General features: G+C 46.0%; 1 protein-coding gene across 1 annotated transcript; it reads right to left on the bottom strand.

Moving 5' to 3' along the window:
- Window positions 1-231: 231 nt before the first annotated feature.
- LOC119253549 (piggyBac transposable element-derived protein 1) lies at window positions 232-20,162 on the bottom strand. Its single transcript, XM_037521057.2, has 9 exons — window positions 20,031-20,162; window positions 12,341-12,739; window positions 10,137-10,272; window positions 4,959-5,047; window positions 3,469-3,592; window positions 2,760-2,856; window positions 1,612-1,790; window positions 1,286-1,568; window positions 232-775 (listed from the first exon to the last, which is right to left on the bottom strand). Exons 2-9 carry the CDS (start codon window positions 12,731-12,733, stop codon window positions 232-234), a joined length of 1,845 nt encoding a protein of 614 aa, XP_037376954.1. The 5' UTR covers window positions 12,734-12,739; window positions 20,031-20,162.
- Window positions 20,163-21,094: the final 932 nt, after the last annotated feature.

Genomic DNA, 21,094 nt, shown 5'->3' with positions numbered 1-21,094 from the left:
ACATCTGACACAAAATTAGACATTAAAAGAGGTCCCCTGGAGTTCAAAATTTTTACAAATAACTTTTACTATTACTTGTTATAGTCTTTGAAGCTTCATATAAACATCTGACTTTTGAAATGAGTGACTCAATTCCCTGATTTCATGACTTCCATCAGGTTTGCCTTGGAGGAGGGTACGGTCTGACATGAAGTCGTGACTGCTGAGGTCAGCACTGTGTCCATTAAGGCCCTAGTCGGACAGGTGGGCCTGGTGCCCCAGGTAGAAATGCGCCACATACCTCCGGAAGCCCAGGAGGTCCAGAGAGGTGGCCGGGCTGCAGGCTCGGTGCAGCTGCCACGCATTGCTCACAGCGGCATCGATCATGTAGTTCACCAGAACTGAGTACCACTTCCTGCTCCTTATTCTCACCTTGTATTTGGAGACAGTTTGCTCCATTTTAGCGACCCCTTCCCTGCATTCGCCATACAGTGTTGCTATGGCTGGCCGACTTATCGGAGGGGCCTCTATGTCCTCGGTGACGCCACTGACCTCACTGACAGGCTCTATGCCCACAGCATTGGAGCACAGGCTGACAACGCCATCGCCGTGCCATCGACACACGATTATCTCATTGTTTTCTTCCACTTGGAAATCAAAGTAGCCCTTCTCCATGTTTTTCATTTGTTCTGCATCCATGAGGGGGCACTTTTCAGTCCTGTTCTCTTGAATTATTCCTGTTGCCTTCACCCCTTTCTTCTTCAAGATTGACACCAATTTGACACTTGTGAAGAAGCTATCAAAACACAGGTGATAAGAATACTGACCTCTCTCCAAAAGAACGTCGGCGAAATTCATCACTAGGTGGCCACCCAAACCGAGCTCAGGATCCTGGTTTGCCATCAGAGCTGATTCTTCCTGGTAGGGCTCAAACCAAACAAGATAACCCTGTGTGGTTGTGCCACACCAAATTTTATAGCCAATTCGAATCGGTTTCCCATTCAGGAATTGGCCACTATCAAAGCATTCACACATTGTCTTGTCCAAACAATAGTATTCTTCTAGGGGGGCATACAGGAGAAAGTTTTTATTCATTTGCTTTATGAGGGGCCTCAATTTCGTAAACTTATCTTTTTGATCTAGGCAGCTGTTATCTGCAAAATGCAGGTATGACAAAATCAATTCAAACCTGTCCCTTCTAATTGCATCTCTCACCTGGTTCTGCTCAGCGTCAGCCACTTCCCAATACATTCCCCTCCGGGGATGCCGCACAACTCCACTCCACAGCAAGACACCGAACACACACCTCATCTCCTGCACTGTGACTTCCAAGTTGACATTTTTCTGAAAAGCGTAATTATTGGTTTCACTGACAATCAAGTTGAATGTTTCATCATCAAAAAATAACTCAAAGAGCTCTACTGGGCTCAGCTTTTCACTCTTGAGATTCAAAAGCCCTGTGTCCAGTGCTGACCAGCCGGGAAGGGTGGCCTTGATGTCTCTCTTGACCCAGCACTGCTCCAGGGCGGCTGCCATCTTTCGCTTTTTGTGAGCTGGCTGGCTCTCGGGCGAGTGCTCTTCCTCCACCTCTGAGTCGTCAGAAAACGCCAGGCCTTGCAGCAGCTCACTCACCCGAGCTTTGTCTTTTTCTCCTCTCTTTTCGGGTAATGTCTCCTGCAGCGTATTCCAAGGATGAGACATGCATCCGGGCCCACAAGTCCCCCTGGTGACGACCCCTCAGAGTGTTCACTTGTGCAGGTGTCCTCTCTGGAGGGACAGGAGTGCTGCCAGGAACTTGGGGTACACATTCTCTAGGGAGGAGAGAACACAAGCACAAAATTCCTCAGTCTCATTTGCCAGTGAATGATAAACCCATGACACTGAAGGATGCTTTGGTTTACTCAGGATTACCTTTCAGTCACGTTTCCATGGGGAGGGCTTTGGCCAGACCTTATATCCCTGGCCGCCCCCCACCTCCACTCCTCGTGGCTGAACTAGGTGCTGAATCTGAGAGACGGAACAGCATCTTAAGGGCAGGAGTTCCTATTGTCCTTTTAGGAGCAAGTTCCCGACATTCACTGCTCCTCTTTGCCTCACATCCTGTCACACAGGCCTGTGCTGAGGGAGGTCGGCTTCATTCCTCTGCCACTGTGAGCCACGCACCTCCACCAGGTGTAGCTTGGGCTCCCAGAACCATGTTTCACTTCTGTGTCTCTATCAGTTGGTTCTGAACTTGAACAAAGAGGCTGTTATTTACTGGGCCCCCTCACCCCTCCCACAGAATGGGGAATGTGGAAGGATTTAGTTTCTCCTAGTTTTAATTCATCTAGGGGACACACTATTCTGAGGAGAAACAAAAGACGAATTCAGATTTGCTGCCCTTGAACCGATTTTTATGAGGTTTACAAGGAAGCAAGCTGAAATGACTAAGGTGGAAAGTGCTATTTTACACAATCCTCTATTAATTCTAGAAACTGGCATTTCATTGACTAACATCCTAGCGATAAATGGTCTAGATTCAGAAGCAGAAAGAGAAAGAAAAGCAGTGAAGCAATGTTTTTAATATGATTTACTGCTTTAATGTGATTTTCTGTATATAGTTTTTTTCCTTCTCACTGAAGCATTTATCACCCCAGGTACCTTCAGTGTCTGCATGAATGACCTGCTCAGTGTCATAGCAGCTCTCTCTCATCCTGCCCAGGGAAAAGATGTCGGACAACAGGTTCCTCTGGCTCCTTACATTTGTAGAGTCTGCTCCACTTAGCACCAAGGACACTCACCTGGTGAATGTTCCTGAGCCCTCAGCACCTTGCTCCATTTCTTCAGAAGTTTCTTGCTTTGCATTGAACAATCCACCTTCAGTTACAACTTCTTCAGCTAAAATAACACATTAATAATTTAAATGTCATATGTTACCTGAATTTAGAAAAAACAATCTCCAGGGTGAAAAAATGGGATGTTCCTATTTAAACAAACAAATAATTGACAGGTGTCCTAGGAGTCTCAGCCACTGTGTAATGCGCAGTGTGGGAAGCCAGTGAGGAAAGTCCCTTGGCTGGGAGACGGTCTCATGGGACAAAGCATATTTACAGTAAAGTACACATGGCCAGCAGTGTCTCCCAGAGTGAGAAGTTCCTCTGAGGTAAAGGAGTCAGACAGAGGAGTCCTTGGGGCTTCCAGGCATGGAGATGTCTGAAGGTGACAAGTCACAGGGCACCTTTGATGGGGAGAAAAACAGGAGCAAAGGAGAAGTCGTTGAGGAACCCAGGGAGTATGGAGGTGACCACAGAAGACAAGAATAAGCTGAGTAAAACCAGCACCAGAGGAAGATAATGTGACTGGAAGGTGCGCAAAATGGCAGGGGCTGAAGACCCTGGGGACAAGGATGGGAGGGTAAGGTCTCAGGAAACGTGAGCTCACAAGGGCCGAGTCATGCTGCTGACAAGAAAGGCGAGTGCTGGCAAGGGGCTGGGAGAGGCCTGTCCTTACACATCAGACTGGGTTCTGCAAGCTTCTCCCAGGCTGAGCTCCCACAGAGGTTCCTCTGAGGCAGGCTCAGGTGTGGCCGCTCCTCTGGGACAAAGGCATTTTCCTCCTCAGTCTTTACTGATATCTGAAAAGGAAGAAAGCAGCCTCTCAGGTTTGCTGTGGTCAGCAGAAGAGGTCTGGCAGTGAAGGGCATTGAAGACCACACTGCAGACCAGCAGTACCAACCCCTCAGGCCTAGGGGAGGATCATTCTCGCATCTCTTCCAGCTTCTGGGGGCTGTCAACAGTCCTTAATGTCCCTCAGCTCATGGATGCATCACCCTACCCTCCCTCCATTGTCACACAGCCACCTCTCTGGGTCACTCTGTCTCCACGGGGCCTTCTCATAAGGCCACCCTCCTAATGCAGCATGACCTCACTTTAATGTGATTACACAGTCTGTTTCCAAGTCACATCACACTCACAAGTACCTGGCCAAGGAGTCCAACGTGTCTTTTGAGTTCGACCCACATCTTCAGCTTAGTCCTATTTCAATTAAGGTTATTTCCCTTTTTCTGTCTCGTTGTTTATTATTTGATGCAACACTAGTTTTCACCCTAATGTTCACCAAAACCTCTCCCTTTCATTTCCCAGACTTCTCTCATCTTCTTATTCCTCCACAATTCAAGCTTATAGATTGTGTATTAGTACACACTACTTTATCATCACATCTGGTGTAATCGTGTCCAAACTCATTTGGAAACACATGCTACTTTAGTAAAAAAATTACTTCTTCTTTGTTTCTCTATTATATCAGACAATGATACAGATTATAAAATATGTATAAGCAAGGTTTACTTTCTATAGGTGTCTGTATGGAATGGGAAAGTATTTAAAAACAGGAAACTCTGGGCCTGACAGGATTAAGAACCAACTAGAAGCCACAGAAAAAGACTGAGCAAGGAGACAAAACTGACTTAGCAGCAGATTGAGGGGGACTTAATTTTCTAAAGCTAAATGTCAAGGAAAATGATCAGATCATCATTTAGAGAATATGGGAGGAAAAAAACTATAGTCCATTTTGAGAGGAGGATGTGAAGTTTTGTGTTGGATACACGGAATTTTCCTTGTCATCACCAAATAGTCAGTGGTTGTGTGCAGGACAGTGAGGTATAAGAGTGTGTGGGAGAGGCTGGTTCTTAGCTGGGGAGAGAAACCAGAGATATTCAGAGCATTGGGCAAGTGAAGATGCTTTTCAAGCCAAGTGCCTAACTCCTGGACAGGATATGCCCTCAAGCACACATGGAATGAGGTGGTGGCGTCTAACCAGCACCAGCATCTTGGATGAGGCACATGATGTTGGTGCTGTTCTGTGACAAGGGGAAGGCAGAGGGACTATGCCACCAGAGGGCTCCCAGGGGCGAGGCATGCGAGCCTAGCAGGGCAGGAGCAGGAGGCCAGGGAATGGGGGGCCGCTGCTGAGGTTCCCGAAGGCCTGGGCATGCTGCTCACCTGGCACCTGGCTGAGTTAAACCCAGGTACTGCTGCCTTGTCTCGGGCACTTTCTTCCTGGCGAGGGGCTGATCCCGGGGAAACAGGCCCTGAAGAGGGAGGAGACAAGAGTCCTGAGTGAGACATCACAGCCCTTAGGAATGCCCCTTGTGGGAAACCCACCCCAAACCTTTTTGTGCTTGTTAAACATCCACAAAGTAGGATAAGGGCCTTGTCTCAGGGCGTCTCTCCGGAACCTACCATTCTTAGCCTCAGGGTCCCCCACTCACAATACTGAGTGGCATTTATACCCTCAAGGGAACTTCACATGTTGTAGAGATTTTAAATCATAGATGAAAATAGAGAGGGAGGAAGGAGCTGTAATTAAAAAAAAGATTAAGCAGAGCACACAGAGATGAAAGAAGTGAGAGACCAAAAGACGAGAGAGAAGGGAAACAAGAAGCAGAAAAGAGGAAGGTAAAAGAGAAAGACATTGAAAAACAGAATTGGCGGAGGGGGGAGGCTGTGCACGAGGGGAGGTGGGGGCATGTGGGAAATTGCTGTACCTTCCCCTCCATTTTGCTGAAGTTTTGTGTTGGATACTTGGAGGAGCCAAAACACTCACTAGCATCATTTATTCACTGAGCATCAGCTATATGTGCAAAGTATACCTGGGAAAAGCAGGGAGATGCAGTGTTCGCTCTCAATGGGTTGACAGGTGAACCGGGAAAAGAGAATGCAGATAAAAACTGGACTTGATGTCAAAGAACTGAGTTACAATAATGGCTGTGGGGCCTCCCTGGTGGTGCAGTGGGTTGATCACAGCGCTATGAAGCTATGTGCAGCCTCTGCAGCGCCAGTTCGATTCCCAGCCAGCCAGGGAGATACCCACATGGTGCAGCAGACCTCTCCTGTCTCGCCCGCTGCTCCCCTCAGCAGCACTTTTGGTCCTTCTGCCTGTTCTGCAACCAGCTCTTTCTCTAGTGAATCCTCTCACCCTCCCGCACCTCTGACCTGTTACCAGCCCTTGTATAAATACATAAATAAATCTTTTAAAAAAATACAATAATGGCTGTGACACTGGGCCCATCACCATTTTGATAAGCCTCCAATTCCTTATCTGTACAGTGGGAGAACAGAGCCTCTTTTGGGGTTGGTGAAGAGTAGGTGAAATCAAAACCACAAAGCCCTCTGTAAACGGCAATTCAGTGTTATTTTTCAAGATGGGCAATAACATAAGGAGCATAAAATTACCAAGTGAAGAGGGTAGGTGAGCATTCTACCCCAAAATAGCAGAGCATAGTGTCACTTTGCTTTGCTCCAAGACACAATGGAGCGCTGTAGAATCTGTTGCTGTTGTTTCAAATCTAAAGTGAATACAGCTTGCTAGAAAAGCCACCTCCTCGCTGATTCACTGTTATTACCTCACCATAAATGCCAAGCCCGACAGCTGAAAGAGCACGAGGTAAAGCAGTCTGCTGACATGACAGAGAAAGGGCTAAGTTAAACAGAGGAAGGACAGCAACAGAAAGAGGAGAAGACAAAGACAATGCAGCAAGGAAAGAAGTCAACGCCAAGGAGATTTGGAGACAGCAAAGGTCAGGTCAGACTCTGCTTCTTCTCTCCCTGAGGTGGAAAAACACTGGGAACCTGGGGAAGAGCAGAGGAATGTTTTCAGACATGAAAGGTTATTGCCAAGTGCTCGACATATCTGCCAGTGACGGGACAGAAGATGGGCTTCAGCTGCAACTAATCAGATGGCACCTCAAGGTGCCTTCCACTTCTCCATCAACATATCTAAACATTTAATAATGTGTCACTCTAGGAATCCATCACAGTTGAGCATTAAGGGACTGACAAAAGTCCTCAACAGTGTCCACTTCAAATCCAGTGTTTCGGGCCTCCCCAGTGGCGCAGCGGTAGTGCGTTGGGTTGCGAAGTTGCTGCAGCCTCTGCAGAGCTGGTTCGATTCCCGGCTGCTCCCCGGCCACCAGGAGGAGGGTCCCACATGGTGCGCAGACCTCTCCTGCCGCCCGCTGCTTCCCTCAGCAGTGTGCTTCGGTCCTTCTGCCTGCTCTGCTCCCCACTCTGGCTCTGGTGAATTCTCTCACCCTCCGCGCTTCTGACTATACCCAGTGCTTGTATACATAAATAAAAATAAATCTTTAAAAAAAAAAATAAATCCAGTGTTTCATGCTAGGTTGACAGTGTATATCCACACAAGGGGGAGGGCAGCACAGTACTGAATGAGCACCATTTTCCTCGCCCCCCTCCCAGGCAGCCAGTGGCCTTGACAGTCTGGTCCCAGTATGCCAGGAAATGGACTTGCTGATGGGGAAGAGCTCATGGGAACTGGGGTGGAGTTATGTGCTCAGTACATAAATGAACACACTTGGCTTTGGGCAGTCTGGCTCCCACAGCCCTAACTTGCACACTGGTGCTGCCAGGAAGGAAACCTGAAAGAAGCAGCGTGGAGGAGACACTCATGGGCAAGAGGCGACAATGGCAGCCGTTATCTTAATGTGGTATCTCCTGTCCCAGCTCTCCATGGCTTGCCTAAATCTCTTCTTGTGGTTCCCACCAGACAGTGCCTTAGATGTGTGCCAAGCTCTCATGCCTCAGCAGCAGGGAATCAGCAGCACAGATGAGGAACAGAAGAGGCTTTGAGAACAGAGAACTGCAGATTCAGGCTGACCCTGTCTGGCTGGGCATTTGCTCACGAGGAAATGGGTAACTCTGGGAATTTAATGGGGGAACAATTATTAGGAAAATCCTTTCTTCTCTATGCACACCAGTTCTACTAAAGATCTTTCACACTGACAGTCTGCTTTCTCTGCCTTTGTGCACACAGATGGCGAGATCCCTTTCAGTGCCTGCACCCCTTAAGTTTGCAGTTCCTGGGCACCCCTCAGTCATGCTCTAACAAGAGGAGAATGATTCACCACACTACAATCACTTAAATCTTATTCTCATTGAAAAGAAAAGCTTCAGTGGCACCGGAATTTTTAATGACAAAATCCAAGCTTTCTGGTTCAAATGTAAAGACCTTCACAAAAAGTCCCCAGCCTTCCTCCCCACCCCCTTCCTTATTCTCTCTCTCAATCTCTCTCTCTCTCTCATTTCCTAAACCCTCCAGCCATGCTCAATGACTCACTGTCCAGCAAAAATACCAGCATGAGGAGGTGATGCAGATAGCCTGGGAAACTGATCTTCAGTTCACCTGGTCTCAGGTTACCCTGAGAAATGTGCTGGGGTTATAATTAATAGGCAGGCCCTTAGCCAGAGTCTCTAGAATATTTGGGAGGAAATAAGAAGTTATAAAAAGCCCTTGAGAATGACAAGGCAAGCTTCCTTGGGGACTAGAACGCATTCTCAGCCTCATCACACATACTGCGACAGACAGTGGTGCATTCCGAGAGGGCTTAGAAGACCAAGGGGAGCCCCCTGCCCAGGAGGATGCTGCCAGAGTCCCGCTCTCTGCGTCATCTCATGAGGTGTCATAACCCTTCACCTTCATTAAAGAACCTTATATCCTGTGACTGCTGTTCTCTGCCCATTACCATCCCCATTCCGATGACCACTCACTGCCATTCTTAACACCCTTGCTCCCTCCAGTCACAATGAAATGAAACTGATTTCAGAAGATGTATATTCATCATCCCACAGGTAAGTGGGGATGCATCTTGCTTCTGTTCCACTGGAAATTCTTTCACCCTCCCTACTGGCTCACCCCTCCAGGGCTCCAGGACTCCCTACCACTTTGAGACTTCTTCACATGCACAATGTATCTGAAGCTTCATGGTGGTTGTGGTTGTGGTTTTTTATAAGTTAAATAAGACAGAACTGTCAGCCAAGGAAGCAGGGAAACACCAATGCTGTAAAGGGTAAACAGCTCAAGTAATCTGTACTCTAGGCATTTTACTTTGTGATTTTATTATATGAACCATTTATTCCACACTTAGTCAAATATTCATATTGACCAATCACCACTGTGGTAACTGTGGTAAATCTTATAAATGCTCTGACATTGCGGGCATAATTTTGTACTTGAATTTTCCAGGGAGAGAGAGAAACTCGTTCTCAACAAATTCTGGGAAGAAAATGGTAACACCCTTCCTCACAAAGGTTAAAAAATACTACACTGTGGTTTTCTAAGGGCTTTATGAGCTTTCTGTGCATAGTTGGCCCTTGAACAACTTGAGTTTGCACTGGTAAGGAACCAGTGATATTTGGATTTTCTTTTAAACAGAAGATGTATACTTAGAGTGTTGGTAAATCCAACACAGTACTGTATATATATTCCTTCTTCCTTGGGATTTCCTTAATAACATTTTTTTCCCCTCTAGCTTCCTTTACTGTAAGAATTTAGTCAACAATCCATATAACATACAAAATATGTGTCAATGGTCTGTATGCTATTGGGAAGGTTTCCAGTCAGCAGCAGGCTATTATGAGTTAAGCTTTGGGGGGAGTCAAAAGTTTTATTTAAAATTTTGACTCTGTGGGGGTCAGTGCCCCAACCATCACTGTTCAGAGGCCAACGGTACTTCTGTCTGTCTGCTCAATCCATCTGCAGCCTGTGGGCCACAGACCTTGCAATTCTTGGATGGCTAATCCTATGCCAAGGCCTGCTGAGCTGAAATATAACTGCAGGGGGAGGTTTACCTGGAGCTCTGTGAAGCCTGACATGGAAGCGAGAGCCCTGACACAGGAAGGCATGTTCCACACGGAGGGGAGGGGACCTGCAAAACCTAAAGCTGCACCTAAAATGACTGAAAGGTTAGAGGCCCAGCAGAGAGTCAATAAAATGTTACCAATGAGGGTTAAATAAATTTGTGGGAAGCTATTAAGTAAAACACCCAAAAGCATAGAATTAGCAACGTGGGCCAGAGAAAGGATGCAGGTCAGAAAGTTGTGTGACCCAAGTTCTAAGTTGCTCTGCCTGTGTTGACCCTGGGCAAGCCACCTGGACTCTGAATTTTGGTTTCCTAGCCTATGAATTGAGAGTGTTAGACAAGAAGATCTTAGAATTCTAACATTTTACAGTGAAAGGTTTTTAAAAGACTGCTTCAATGTGACATTAGACAAAGTCATACGTAAAACTGAGGCCACAGATAGACATGTTTTTCCTAAGGAAGACAGCGCACCTGTCAGGGCCCGCTGCCAATGTCCTCAGGAAGCGCTCACTCTGGCACTCACCACTCACTTCTTGAGGGCTCCTTCTGGAGAGTTCTGGAGGTTCACACTTCAGGGTGCTCACTCCAGGCAGGAGCTGTATGCGCTGATGCTCCAAACAGGCTCCTAGATATTCCTGTCCCCGAGCAAAGGCAGAGGCCTAGGGACAAAAAATTCATTTTGAAAAGGCATCTGGTGGGACCTGGACTGAACAGCAGTTAGGGACACACTCAGGGAAAACTGGGCAAGGCCTAGTGAATGCTTATAAGAAGCAGACGGCAAGCCAGTCACTTATTCAACAAGTACGGAGGGAACACTAACTCAACCAGGGTCTGTTCTATGTGCTGGGGATCGATGGCAAATGACGGAGATAAGACAGGCAAAGAATCTCTGCCCAGAAAAACAAAACAAAAACCCATGCTGAAACTCGTGGGCGGGGGCTTAAAGGGGAACAGGATATATGCAAGGTCTCAAAATGTCTCCCACAAATTTCCTATTAATTACAAAGTGGGGAAAGGTAACTTCACAGCAGAGAAATCTAACAGTCACCCCCTTCACCTCACCCTGTGTCTCCTGACGGGATGCCTATCTATGTGAAATGCACACCCAGCTCTTTCATGAGAAAATGTAAGACAGACTCAAATTGAGGGGCTTTCTGTAAAATTACTAGTCTGTACTTTTCAAAATATCAATGTCAGGACAAAGAAAGACTGAGCGACAGTTAAAGATTCCAGGAGACTACCCAGACTCAGCAACTGTGATGTGATTTATAATAGAAATAAATGTTTGGTCCTATCTCATTTCTGGCACAGAGCTCCTAAAACCCTCTGACCATCCTAAGTAAAGAGAATGATTGTATTACACTGATGAAGTGACCTGGCCAATGGGGTGCCTACAGGACTGCCCCTGAGGATGGGAACTGGAGAATAAACCATGTGATTAGAGGCTGGGATTTCCAGTCCCCCCTGATCTCTGGGGAGGGGAGGGACTGGAGGTCACATCCATTCTCAAAGGTCAGTGAGTTAATCAGCCATGTCTTCAGTGAATTCTACGTAAAAACCCAAAGGGGCAGGGTTCAGGGTACTTTTGGGCTGGTGAAAAGGTGGAGATGTGGGGAAGAGTCGCTCTTGTGGAGGGCATGCAAACTCCAGCCCCTGCCCATATACCATGCTGCCGCATCTCCTCCATCTGGATGTTTACCTGTCTCCTTATTCAGATTCTTTTCTAATAAACCAGTAAATTGGTAAATAAAATGCTTGAGTGGTGTAAGCCCCTCTAGCAAGTTAATCGAACTCAAGGGATCACTGGCTCTTCCAATGTACAGCCAGTAAAGCAGAAGCACAGTGCGAGCCTGAGCTTGTGACTGGCCCCTGAAGTAGGGTGAGGGGGGCAGTCTTGTGGGACTGAGCTCTCCACCTGTGAGGCTGATGCTGTCTCCAGGGTAATCGTGTCAGAACTCAGCTTAACTGCAGGATGCCCAGCTGGTGCTAGAGACTCTGCCATTGCTGTGGGGACACCCCACTTCCTCCCACAGATAGGGCTGGCTGAGCAGAACTGAAATGACCGCTAGATGCACCATGTGATGCCTGCCTGTATCCAGGCTGGATTGGGGGAAACTATCCTAACACTATTGGGGTGATAAGGCAAACTATGAATGAGAACTACTGATTAGGTGATAGTATCATGATAATTTGAACTTACCCAAAGAAGGACAATTCAAGTGAAGCTCCTTTTTCTTTGGAAATATATTGGAGGGTTTAGAGGCTAAGGGCACATCTGCAAGAGCACTCACACACACTCACACGCACACATTCAGAGAATGAGCTCCTACAAGAGTGGGGCACATCATGAAACCAATGCTAACAACTGGTGAATCTGGATGACAGGCCCAATACTCTGCAAGCTACGAATTATTTCAAAATAAAAAGTTAAAAATGAGGGGTCTCCCTGGTGGTGCAAGGGTTTAAGATGCAGCACCACGCAGCTATCCACAGCCACTGCAGCATGGTTCGATCCCCAGCCAGGGATGTGACTCACATGTCTCTCCTGTCTCCCCGCTGCTCCCCTCAGCAGTGTATTTCAGTCAATTCATCTGTTCTGTTCCCCACTCTGTCTCTGGTGGTTCCTCTCACCCCCCACACATCTGGCTTGTACCCCAGTTCTTGTATGCATATTTTTTTTAAAAAGTTAAATATGAACCAACAAATACACACACACACACTTCCCACCTGCTGTGCTTTGTCTCCCATGTCTGTCTCTAGAGTCTCTAGTGCCATCACTACCTCCTGCCCACTCTCCAGAGGGTACTCGGGCACCCAGGCCTGCAGCTCCCCAGGCAGGATGCTCAGGAACTGCTCCAGCACCAGCAGCTCCAGGATCTGCTCCTTGGTGTGGGTGTCGGGCCGCAGCCACTGGCAGCACAGTTCTTGGAGTTGAGCTAAAGCTTCACGGGGCCCAGTGACCTCCTGGTAGCAGAAATGCCGGAAGCGCAGGCGGCAAAGCTCGCGAGTGTGGGCACTGCTGCCCCATGAACTGGGCACCTGCTCCCACGCGGGGTCTTCCTCCTTCACCTTCACAAGACCTTCTGCATTTCCAGGAGGAGCGCCTGTGAAAGCTTCCATGTTGAGCTTAAAGGTTGGGAAAAGATCCACTTAGCCAGGGTCCATTATTCACAAAGATTTTTCCAAATGTACATTTGAGGCATAAGCATTGATAAGTAACATGAAAATTTTAAGAGCTGCAAAACTCAAAATAATTTATTTATATTTTGTCCCCACTGTAAGTCAGGCTCAAAACTAAGCTGGCTTGCTTATGTCATCAGTAAGCAGAAATATACCTTGAACCTTGAGGGGGCTGAACACAGGGGTAGAGGGTGTCAGGTTAGGAATATGAGGGGAGAGGGTTAAGCATGAGAATGCGTGAGTACCTTAACTGTAGCTAATTTTACCAATGGTGGAACAGATGTGTGGCTTCATGGGCAGACAATGCATTCTCCAAGGTTATCGATCTCTGTGTACCACTGAATACTCTACTTTCAGGGCAGCGGGGTAAGTGGTTTCTTAAGTCTCTCCTCCCCATATATCTTTTGTGATGAGACTTTGCCATCCTTCTCAAGAGGTGGAGTCTATTTTCCCTTCCCTTGAATTTGTGCTGACCTATGACTTCCGTTGACCAACAGAATACGGCATTGATGACACTGTGAGCAGAAGTGCTCTTGTAGTTCTTGGCATGGTCATGAAACTGCCATGCTGAGAGGAGCCCAAACTAGCCATGGGGAGAGGTCAGGTGGATGAAGCCAGCTACCCCAGGGAAGGCCCAGGGGAGTCCAGTCCCCAGTTGATTCGTTGAATGAATGAACCATAGGAGTGGCTCCAGGCAAGACCACCAGTAGAACTGCCACAGAATCACAAGAAATGACCAACCCACAGAAGCATAAGAAATAATAAGCTGAAGTTATTTTAAGCCACTCTTGGGGGTTTTAATTAATCTTTTTTAATGTAACAATAGATAACTGAAACAGTGGGCAGGCTTCAAGTTCTTGTCTCTTTCTCTCCTTTTGTGATCTCACTAATCACTGCATCACTATATATGGCTATTCCAGAGACACTCAAATCTCTGACTGGCTCAGTCTTGCCTCTCACATTTCAGACTCATATTGTGAAATGACCGCAGGAGCCTCAAGCTCTGATTTCTCCTGCACCATAATTTCAACACGCCACAAGCTGAAATTAGAGCTCCCACAAAGCTGGACTCACTCTGTATATCTCCGCGTATGTGGTGGCATCACTAGCAACTGCCATGCACTCAGGCTTAAAACCAGACCCATCTGTAATCTGAGACTAGCCAATTCCTCCTCTAAAAATGCCTCATACAGCCAGCCCTTCCTCCTCCTCCCGCCCCATTACCATTCCACCTGCGCATTACAACCATTTTCTGTGTGGTTTCCTTCCCCATTCTATCATCGCTGAATTAACATTTCCTAAAGCACAACTAGGACCATATACAAACATACCTCCCCGACCCTCAGGGGTTTCAACTGCTCCCGGCTGAAGTAAATTCAACCGCCATCCCCACCCCAACAAATCTCTCTGAATTTTACCGGTTGGTTTGGCACTCAAACATTTACTGAGGAAGTCATTATTTTCTAGGCATAATACAAACCCCGGAATAAGAAGAAATGACATCTAGTCCCGGCTACTTTTGAGAAAGCCACGGTCTCCCCAAATTCCTCTCATCCCCGCCTTGCGGACAATTCGTTTTTTTCCCACCTACTTTCTACTTTATAGCCAAGAGCGCCCGACTAACCGAGAAAATTCCCAAGGCCCAGAGCAAATGCCACCCCAGCCCTCAGCTACAGGGAGAAAACGACTGTCCTCAGGCGCGCAGCCCAGACCGGCCGCACCCGCACGGCTCCCTCAGCACCTGCCACCACAGATCACGCCCCGTCCACCGCCACCCCTGCTGTCTGAGCCCGGAGCCCGGCACGCACCGGGCCACGCGCCGAAGCAGAACGAGATGTGCAGGAAGCCGCCGGCTGCCAGGACACGACCCACAGCACCCCCGAGGCGAGGGCGCGGCACACAGGACGCTCACTAAGTGTTGGTTCCGCAGACCCAAAAGTCAGGAAACGTTCAGGACAAAGCCTGGCCCGACTCCCTGAGCGATCCCCACGCGAGCCCGGGAGCCTGAGCGTCCACCCGCGAGCCCAGGGCCGCCTGGCACCGCCGGACCCCGCGCCTCTCGGGGCTGCGGGTCAGCGAGCGCTTCCGGCCGCCGAGCCGGGGTCAGGGCTTCTCCTCCCTCCGCGCGGGCAGTAGAGTCGCGCGTCCTCTCTAGGAACTGGCCGCGCGTCTCACTGGTGCGCGGGAGCGACCCCACCCTCGCTTCCCGCGGCCACCGAGCCTCCCGCGCGCAGCCGTTCCTCACCAGCGGGCCCGTCCCGGCTTTGTGGACAGCATTTCTATTAAACCCCCGAGCAGACGGTGACGACGAACGACACTCTGTCTTTGATACAGTTAACAAGTTTGTCTTTCCCCCATTTTTTGCAATTCCCCTTATCTAGCATTAACAGGATTGATGACTTGTCTTTCCCATTTGTTGCAGCTTCCCCTCCCCTTGGGAAGAAAAAAAAGCTGGCGCCCACCGGTTCCCTGTAGACCCTTCCCCCTCGCCCTAAGGAAAACAAGTTGGCGATCACCCGTCTCTGTGCCTTGACACCTTCCCCTTCCCTTAAGATGAATGAGCTGACACCCATCCATGTCCCTGTTGAGCTGGCGCCCACTTGTCTCTGGGCGGACCCCTTCCCCTCCCCTTCGCGGATGCCTACCCATCTCCCCCTGTATAAATACCCCTGCCCACTGCCAAAGAGCAGGACGGTGGTTTTTCGGACATGAGTCTGCCGCCCTCCTCATTTGTCGACAAATAAAACCGCTTTCCTTTTCCTCAAACTTAGTTTCCTTTTATTGGCTGAGGGAAACTGAGGCCGGCGTTCGGTAACAATTTTGGCGAGCCAGCCAGGAGGTGGATGCTACTTCGGCTCTCCCAACCCCAACTCTGACTTCCAACTGACGGAGCTGTTGCCTGCTGCTGTGCACCAGGGCTCACCTATCTATGCTGGTCTGTGCTGTCAGAGAGGGGCCTGGGCATCCCGGGTGGCATCCTGACCCTCCTGCTGAGAGGGAGCGCCCTCTCTCCAGGAGGATGAGGGAGAGTCCCAGCAGCTGCCGGAGTTCTTTTTCCTCCGGGGAACTTCCCAAGTCCTCCTCGGGAGAGGCACAGCTCTTCTCTGCACCCTGGATTTACCTTTGAGGAGATGGAAACTGGATGGAAAACCGCGGTCCCCTGGCGTTTGGTGTAAGTTCCCCTGGCGTGCACGCCAAGACCTTGGCCTTCACACATTCGGGAGGAATCTGAGTCCCCTCGCGGAGGGAGTTCAGGTCTCCTCATTTGGGAGGGAGTCTATGAGTCTCCCTCAATTTGGAGCGCTCTTTGGTGTGTTAGGCCCGGTTGAGTGGGAATTGGGAAACATTTGGTGTTTTTGTCACTTGATATCTATTTGGTATTTGGTATTTGGAGTTTCCCGTTTGTTTTTGGAAGCCAGGGATTTAGTTAAACTTATGAGAGGTGCCGTATTGTTCCATCTAAAAGCCCCTTGGGGAAAATATTAACTGAGTGGTCGACCTGTAGCTACAAACCTATGTCTAAGAAGCAACCCCTATCACGGTTTCCCTGCAGGAGCCCAGGAAAAACTGATTGTGGGGAACAGACTGATTTTTTTTTTAGCACAAGAGCCAGGCAATATACTCTCCTTTTCCACTTTGGCTGGCTCACCTGTGAGCTCCTTTTATCTATGCTCTGCTAAAATCTTACCCTGACATTCAGTGTCAGTCCAGATGCTTTGGCTTTAGGCAACCTAAGATTATTCTGACTCTTCTAGGACATTGGCAGATGGCTGGAAGGACTGTAATTGTTCCAGAGAGAAAACTGGGCTTGGATCAGGACTTCTACTTGATGTTGTTTTTGGAGTTAGTGGGTCTGGAGTGCGGGGTCTTTGGGTTCACTATGGGAAAGGTGTTGCCAGAGCTCCTGTTTCAGGGACCTGCAGCAAGCTTCCCAGGCCAGTTTCTCCATGAGACAGAGACATTAGTTATATTGAAAGGGCAGGTTTATTAGGGAAAGGGGACAAGGAAAGTAAAGGAGACACAAGCGGGCAGGAACAGCTGCCCCAGGAGGGACAGGTTTGCTGAGAGAGGCCTGCGTGGTTGCAGGTGGGTGGCTTTGAGGAGAGTGACCTCCGCTGAGGGAGGTCAGTGAGGAGAGGCCCCAGAGAGACAGGTCATGGGCAGGCAGGGAGGCTGCTGCCCTGCAGAGGGAGAGGGTTGGTGAAAAGAGGAAGCTACTTAGGCACAGGTGGGCAGACAGAGTGCTCTCCAGAGCCTGTGCAGAGATTGAACGGATATGTCTATGTCTTCTGTTAGGGATTCGCCCCTTGTGAGCCTTCGGGTTAGTTGCTGATTCTGGATAATTATGTAGAATCTGAAAGTGACCAGAGATTCTACAATAGGCCCAATTCTACAATAGGCCCAATCTCCATATCTTTATACCTGCTTGGGTGTTATGCTTTGTAATCTGGGCATTGGAGACTGAGGATCTTGTTTCCATAGCTGTGTCAATGGCTATGCTAATCCCTTCTACCCAGGCCTCCAGCTCTTGGCATTTTGTGAGCCAGGTTTTTGGTCTTGTGGACACCTCTTTTTCAGTTTTTCTATTCTTGTCTTACCTTACCTTTTCTCCATTTTATGCAAATAGATTTGTGAATCTGATCTTTGTGCCTGTGTAAGGAATTCAAGCAAGTATCTGGAATCAGGTCTTGGATAATTTAAAAATTTGGTATTTTTCTGCTTTTTGTTTTAGTCAGATACCTAACTCAGTATTTACCAGTCACTGTAATAATTGGATGTAAAGTAAGCTGAAGAGAGTGTTCTCCACTTTAAGGAGGTGTTTTCTTCCTCTAAATTTGCAGGCTTTTTCTGATCACGTGCTGAGACTTCTGGATCAGGCTCAGATGGTTTTGTCAAGATTACTTTGGACTTTCTAGTTAGCTATAAAGGAAGCTTGCTAGTTGGTTGGAAAATTTCTAAACTTCTTATTGACCATAAAATTTTAGGTTTCCTTGAAAATCTAAGTCTCTTAAAGTAATCAATTTACTAATCAAACTACATAGTAGGTTTCTGTAAATAATATTCCTTATCAAATTTCTAGTAAGAATCTAAGAACAAATAAGCTGCCAAGTTAAGATCTTAATTTGCCTCTTCTGCTGTCCTTCTCGTGGCCCATGTATATCTCATGGCCCATGTTCTATCTTTCTTAGGACCAGGCCTCATCCGTGAGGTCAAACAGAAACTAGGACTCTGTGAAGCAATTTGAGTTTTCTATGCTTGTCTTTAAAATGGTTCCAATCTTGGGTTCTAGAGGTTTTAAAATGATTAAAATGGGATGCTTATTAGAACATGTAAGGACTTTAACTTCCATCTCTCTTATTGGAAACCTCCTTGATTAAAACAAAAACAAACAAACAAACAAAAAAAACAACAGAACTTAGATGGCTATATCAACTTAACTTGAAAACTTAAGTTGTTTTAGGAATTAGTCTATCTTTGTATTGAAAGGGATATAGTTTTGGTGAAACTGTCTACCCATCCAATATCTCTTCTAGGAATTTAAAGGAATATGTGGCCTTAGAAAACTGATAGGGAATTTTATGCCTCACTTTCTTTAGAACCTAAGGGGCATTCTTACAAATATAACTTGAGAAATGTTTTCTTATCTGAAGGAGTTAGTTAGAAAAGATATTAAAAAGCAAATTAATAATTGTTGTCAGTGTTGTCAGAAATATTGGTAAAATAACTATCTCTAAAAATTAGTGCAAATGGCCAAAATTCTAAATGAAAGAGATCTCTGTGTCTATGTCTTTGCCTTTGTGTTTTTTTGTCTCTGGAGGGTTACTGTGTTAAAAATCATTTTAAATGGCGCCTATATAAATTCTAATAGAAAAGAACCCAAATTTTGAGATCGCGATCTAAAATTTTTGGTAAACAAAAACTAGTTCAAAATGTAATGGTTTAATTAAAGCACATATGTCTTAGATTTATAATGTTGGGAGTTAAACGTTATATTGTATGTTAAATGTGTTTTAAAAAATTTGGAGTGGTCAAAAAAAAAAAAGAAAAAATATTGACCTGGTCTATGTTAACAGAGATAAGTGTGATTTTGTTTATAGCTGGACTTCTTTTTGATAAAATTCTCTTCTAAAAAGACTGGCCCACTATTTATTTACCTTGAAAGAAATACCTTTGTTCCCCAGGTAAGCAACTTAATTGATTTTTCTTTCCCTTGTCCTAGCCAAGGAAAAAAAAAAAGAAAAACCTCTGGTATATAAATTTGTTTCGTTTATAACTCTGCAATTTGAACTTCGTATCCTAAGAAAAACTAGAGCTACAGTTGGTATCTCTGTTCTTCTTATCATTATTTAAATGGTGGTATATTTTTCCTATAAAACTAAGGATTTACTAAGTTTAATAACGAAAGTTTGTTGACTGCTTGATGAGCTTTTGGTGTATTTTTGCTTCTTATAGTAGGAAAACAAAACTTTATTGTTATCATCCAGGAAAAAATAAAACATGTGTTTATGTATGAGTTATCCAGTACAAAGGAATAATAGCATAACAGCTCTAACAATGTCTTAAAGTAAAAAATGTGAGGCTTGCCTGTTAATTAGCTGGTTTTGTTGGGACAAGGCCTGAGTGGACTAAAAGTTTCAGGGAGTGACTGATGGACTTTCTCTGGCCAGGCGCCTGACTTGTGTGTCCCAGATGACCTCTTGGGAGTCTCCAGCTTCTGTACTCCCTGCTTGCTTTAAAGTGCGAATGTGCCTCTGCTGGGGCAATGGATGCTCTATTGCCTAATTGCTGGGGGCTTGAACTTTGGAAAAAGATCTCTGGGCCTGTGGGCATAAATAAAGACAAAAGTCTTCTATAACAGTCTTACAATCTAAAAATTAAAAACTAAAATGTTGTAACTCTAAATGCAAATAAAGCGAGATTGTGTTAAGATATGTATGTAAAAAAATATGCTAAAGGTCTGAAAAATTTAGTGTCAAAACAAAATAGCTATCTTGAAAAAAAAAAAGGTGTTAAAGCTTTGCAGATCTGAGAGAGGTATTGTTATAGAGCAACCCCGATATTAAACGGGTTCCTGGCTGTGGGTCCTCACCCGCGCGCTTTAAAGGAACTTATGAATACTCTACTACAGACACACGCAAAAGGGTTAATAAAAGGTTTATTTACAAGAGAAAAAGAAATAAGGAAAATGTACAACTCAGGGAGAAAATAGGGAAATAAAGTCTTTAATGCGTCCTACCCGATCCGACGACCTGGAAACCCCAAAGTCACTCTCAGAGCTAGACGGACGCCGCGAGCTGGCCGAGGGCCCCAAAATGGAGAGACCCCCAAAGCCCACGTGTCTGCCTTTTGTATCCACCTGGCTGCTTAACCCCACCCTCAGGTCCCAGCCACCTTCCCTTGGGTGGTGATGGGATTTGGAGTTCCCAGTGTCTTTGGCTTTGACCTGGGGTGGGGGTGGAGTCCACAAAGCCTGTATGGAATTTGCTTTGGGACTGCCTTTTCCCCCTAACAGTATCTTAGTAAAATTCTATGTGCTAGAATGACTTGCTTTAGGAATATTCAAATTTATTATCAGTGGTGTACTTACGTAAAACCAAAATTTAATTTCTTTTCCATCTGCAGTAAAGGCTCAAGTATTCTTAAACTGCTTTTACTAGTTCTTGATGACAAATTAAAAACTGTTTAGGTAATCTGAAATCTTGGTTCTCTTTTACCCTTGGACTTGGTAAACTGAAAAATATAGTCCTGTCAGCATTGTTGAGCACTGTGAAAATATATCTACTTTTAAAAACCTCTAGTTATCACTCTGGGTACCTTAGTGTTGTTTTATAAAAATCTGTATATATTATTAAGCCTGTGAAGAAACTTTTCTTGGAGTCAAAGTTCAGAAATGGTAAAGTTTTTTTTTGAATCAAGTAAAATTATTTGATGCGTCTTAGGACTCTTAATAAATTATTTTCCTTATAGCAAAATGCTAAAACACATTGGACCAATCTAGAAATGTTAAAACTTCATAAAAATTGTCATTGAGGGAAAAAGTTATACCTTTTCAGCATATATAAAATTGATTAAAGTGTTCTAAAATATATGCGATTTTTAAAACCTAGTATGTTCTGGTATAATATTATTGGATGGTTCTGATTATACTGAAATATATATGTGTATGTGTGTCACAAAATTGAGCAAACATCCTTGTCTTTTACCTTAAGCCATGATTTTAGGTATGGTCATTTTCGAGTTTTTGTTCTTTCTAAAGTTTATTTGCTGAGCTTTGTCTTTAAAAAAAACTCACAAAAAGAG

The sequence above is a fragment of the Talpa occidentalis genome, unplaced genomic scaffold (genome assembly GCF_014898055.3).
Source record: "Talpa occidentalis isolate TD23 unplaced genomic scaffold, MPIMG_talOcc4v2.1 talOcc4.2, whole genome shotgun sequence".
In the NCBI taxonomy this organism is placed as follows: domain Eukaryota; kingdom Metazoa; phylum Chordata; class Mammalia; order Eulipotyphla; family Talpidae; genus Talpa; species Talpa occidentalis.
The sequence above is the reverse complement of the archived record's forward strand: the minus strand, read 5'-3'. Positions and strand labels throughout refer to the sequence as shown.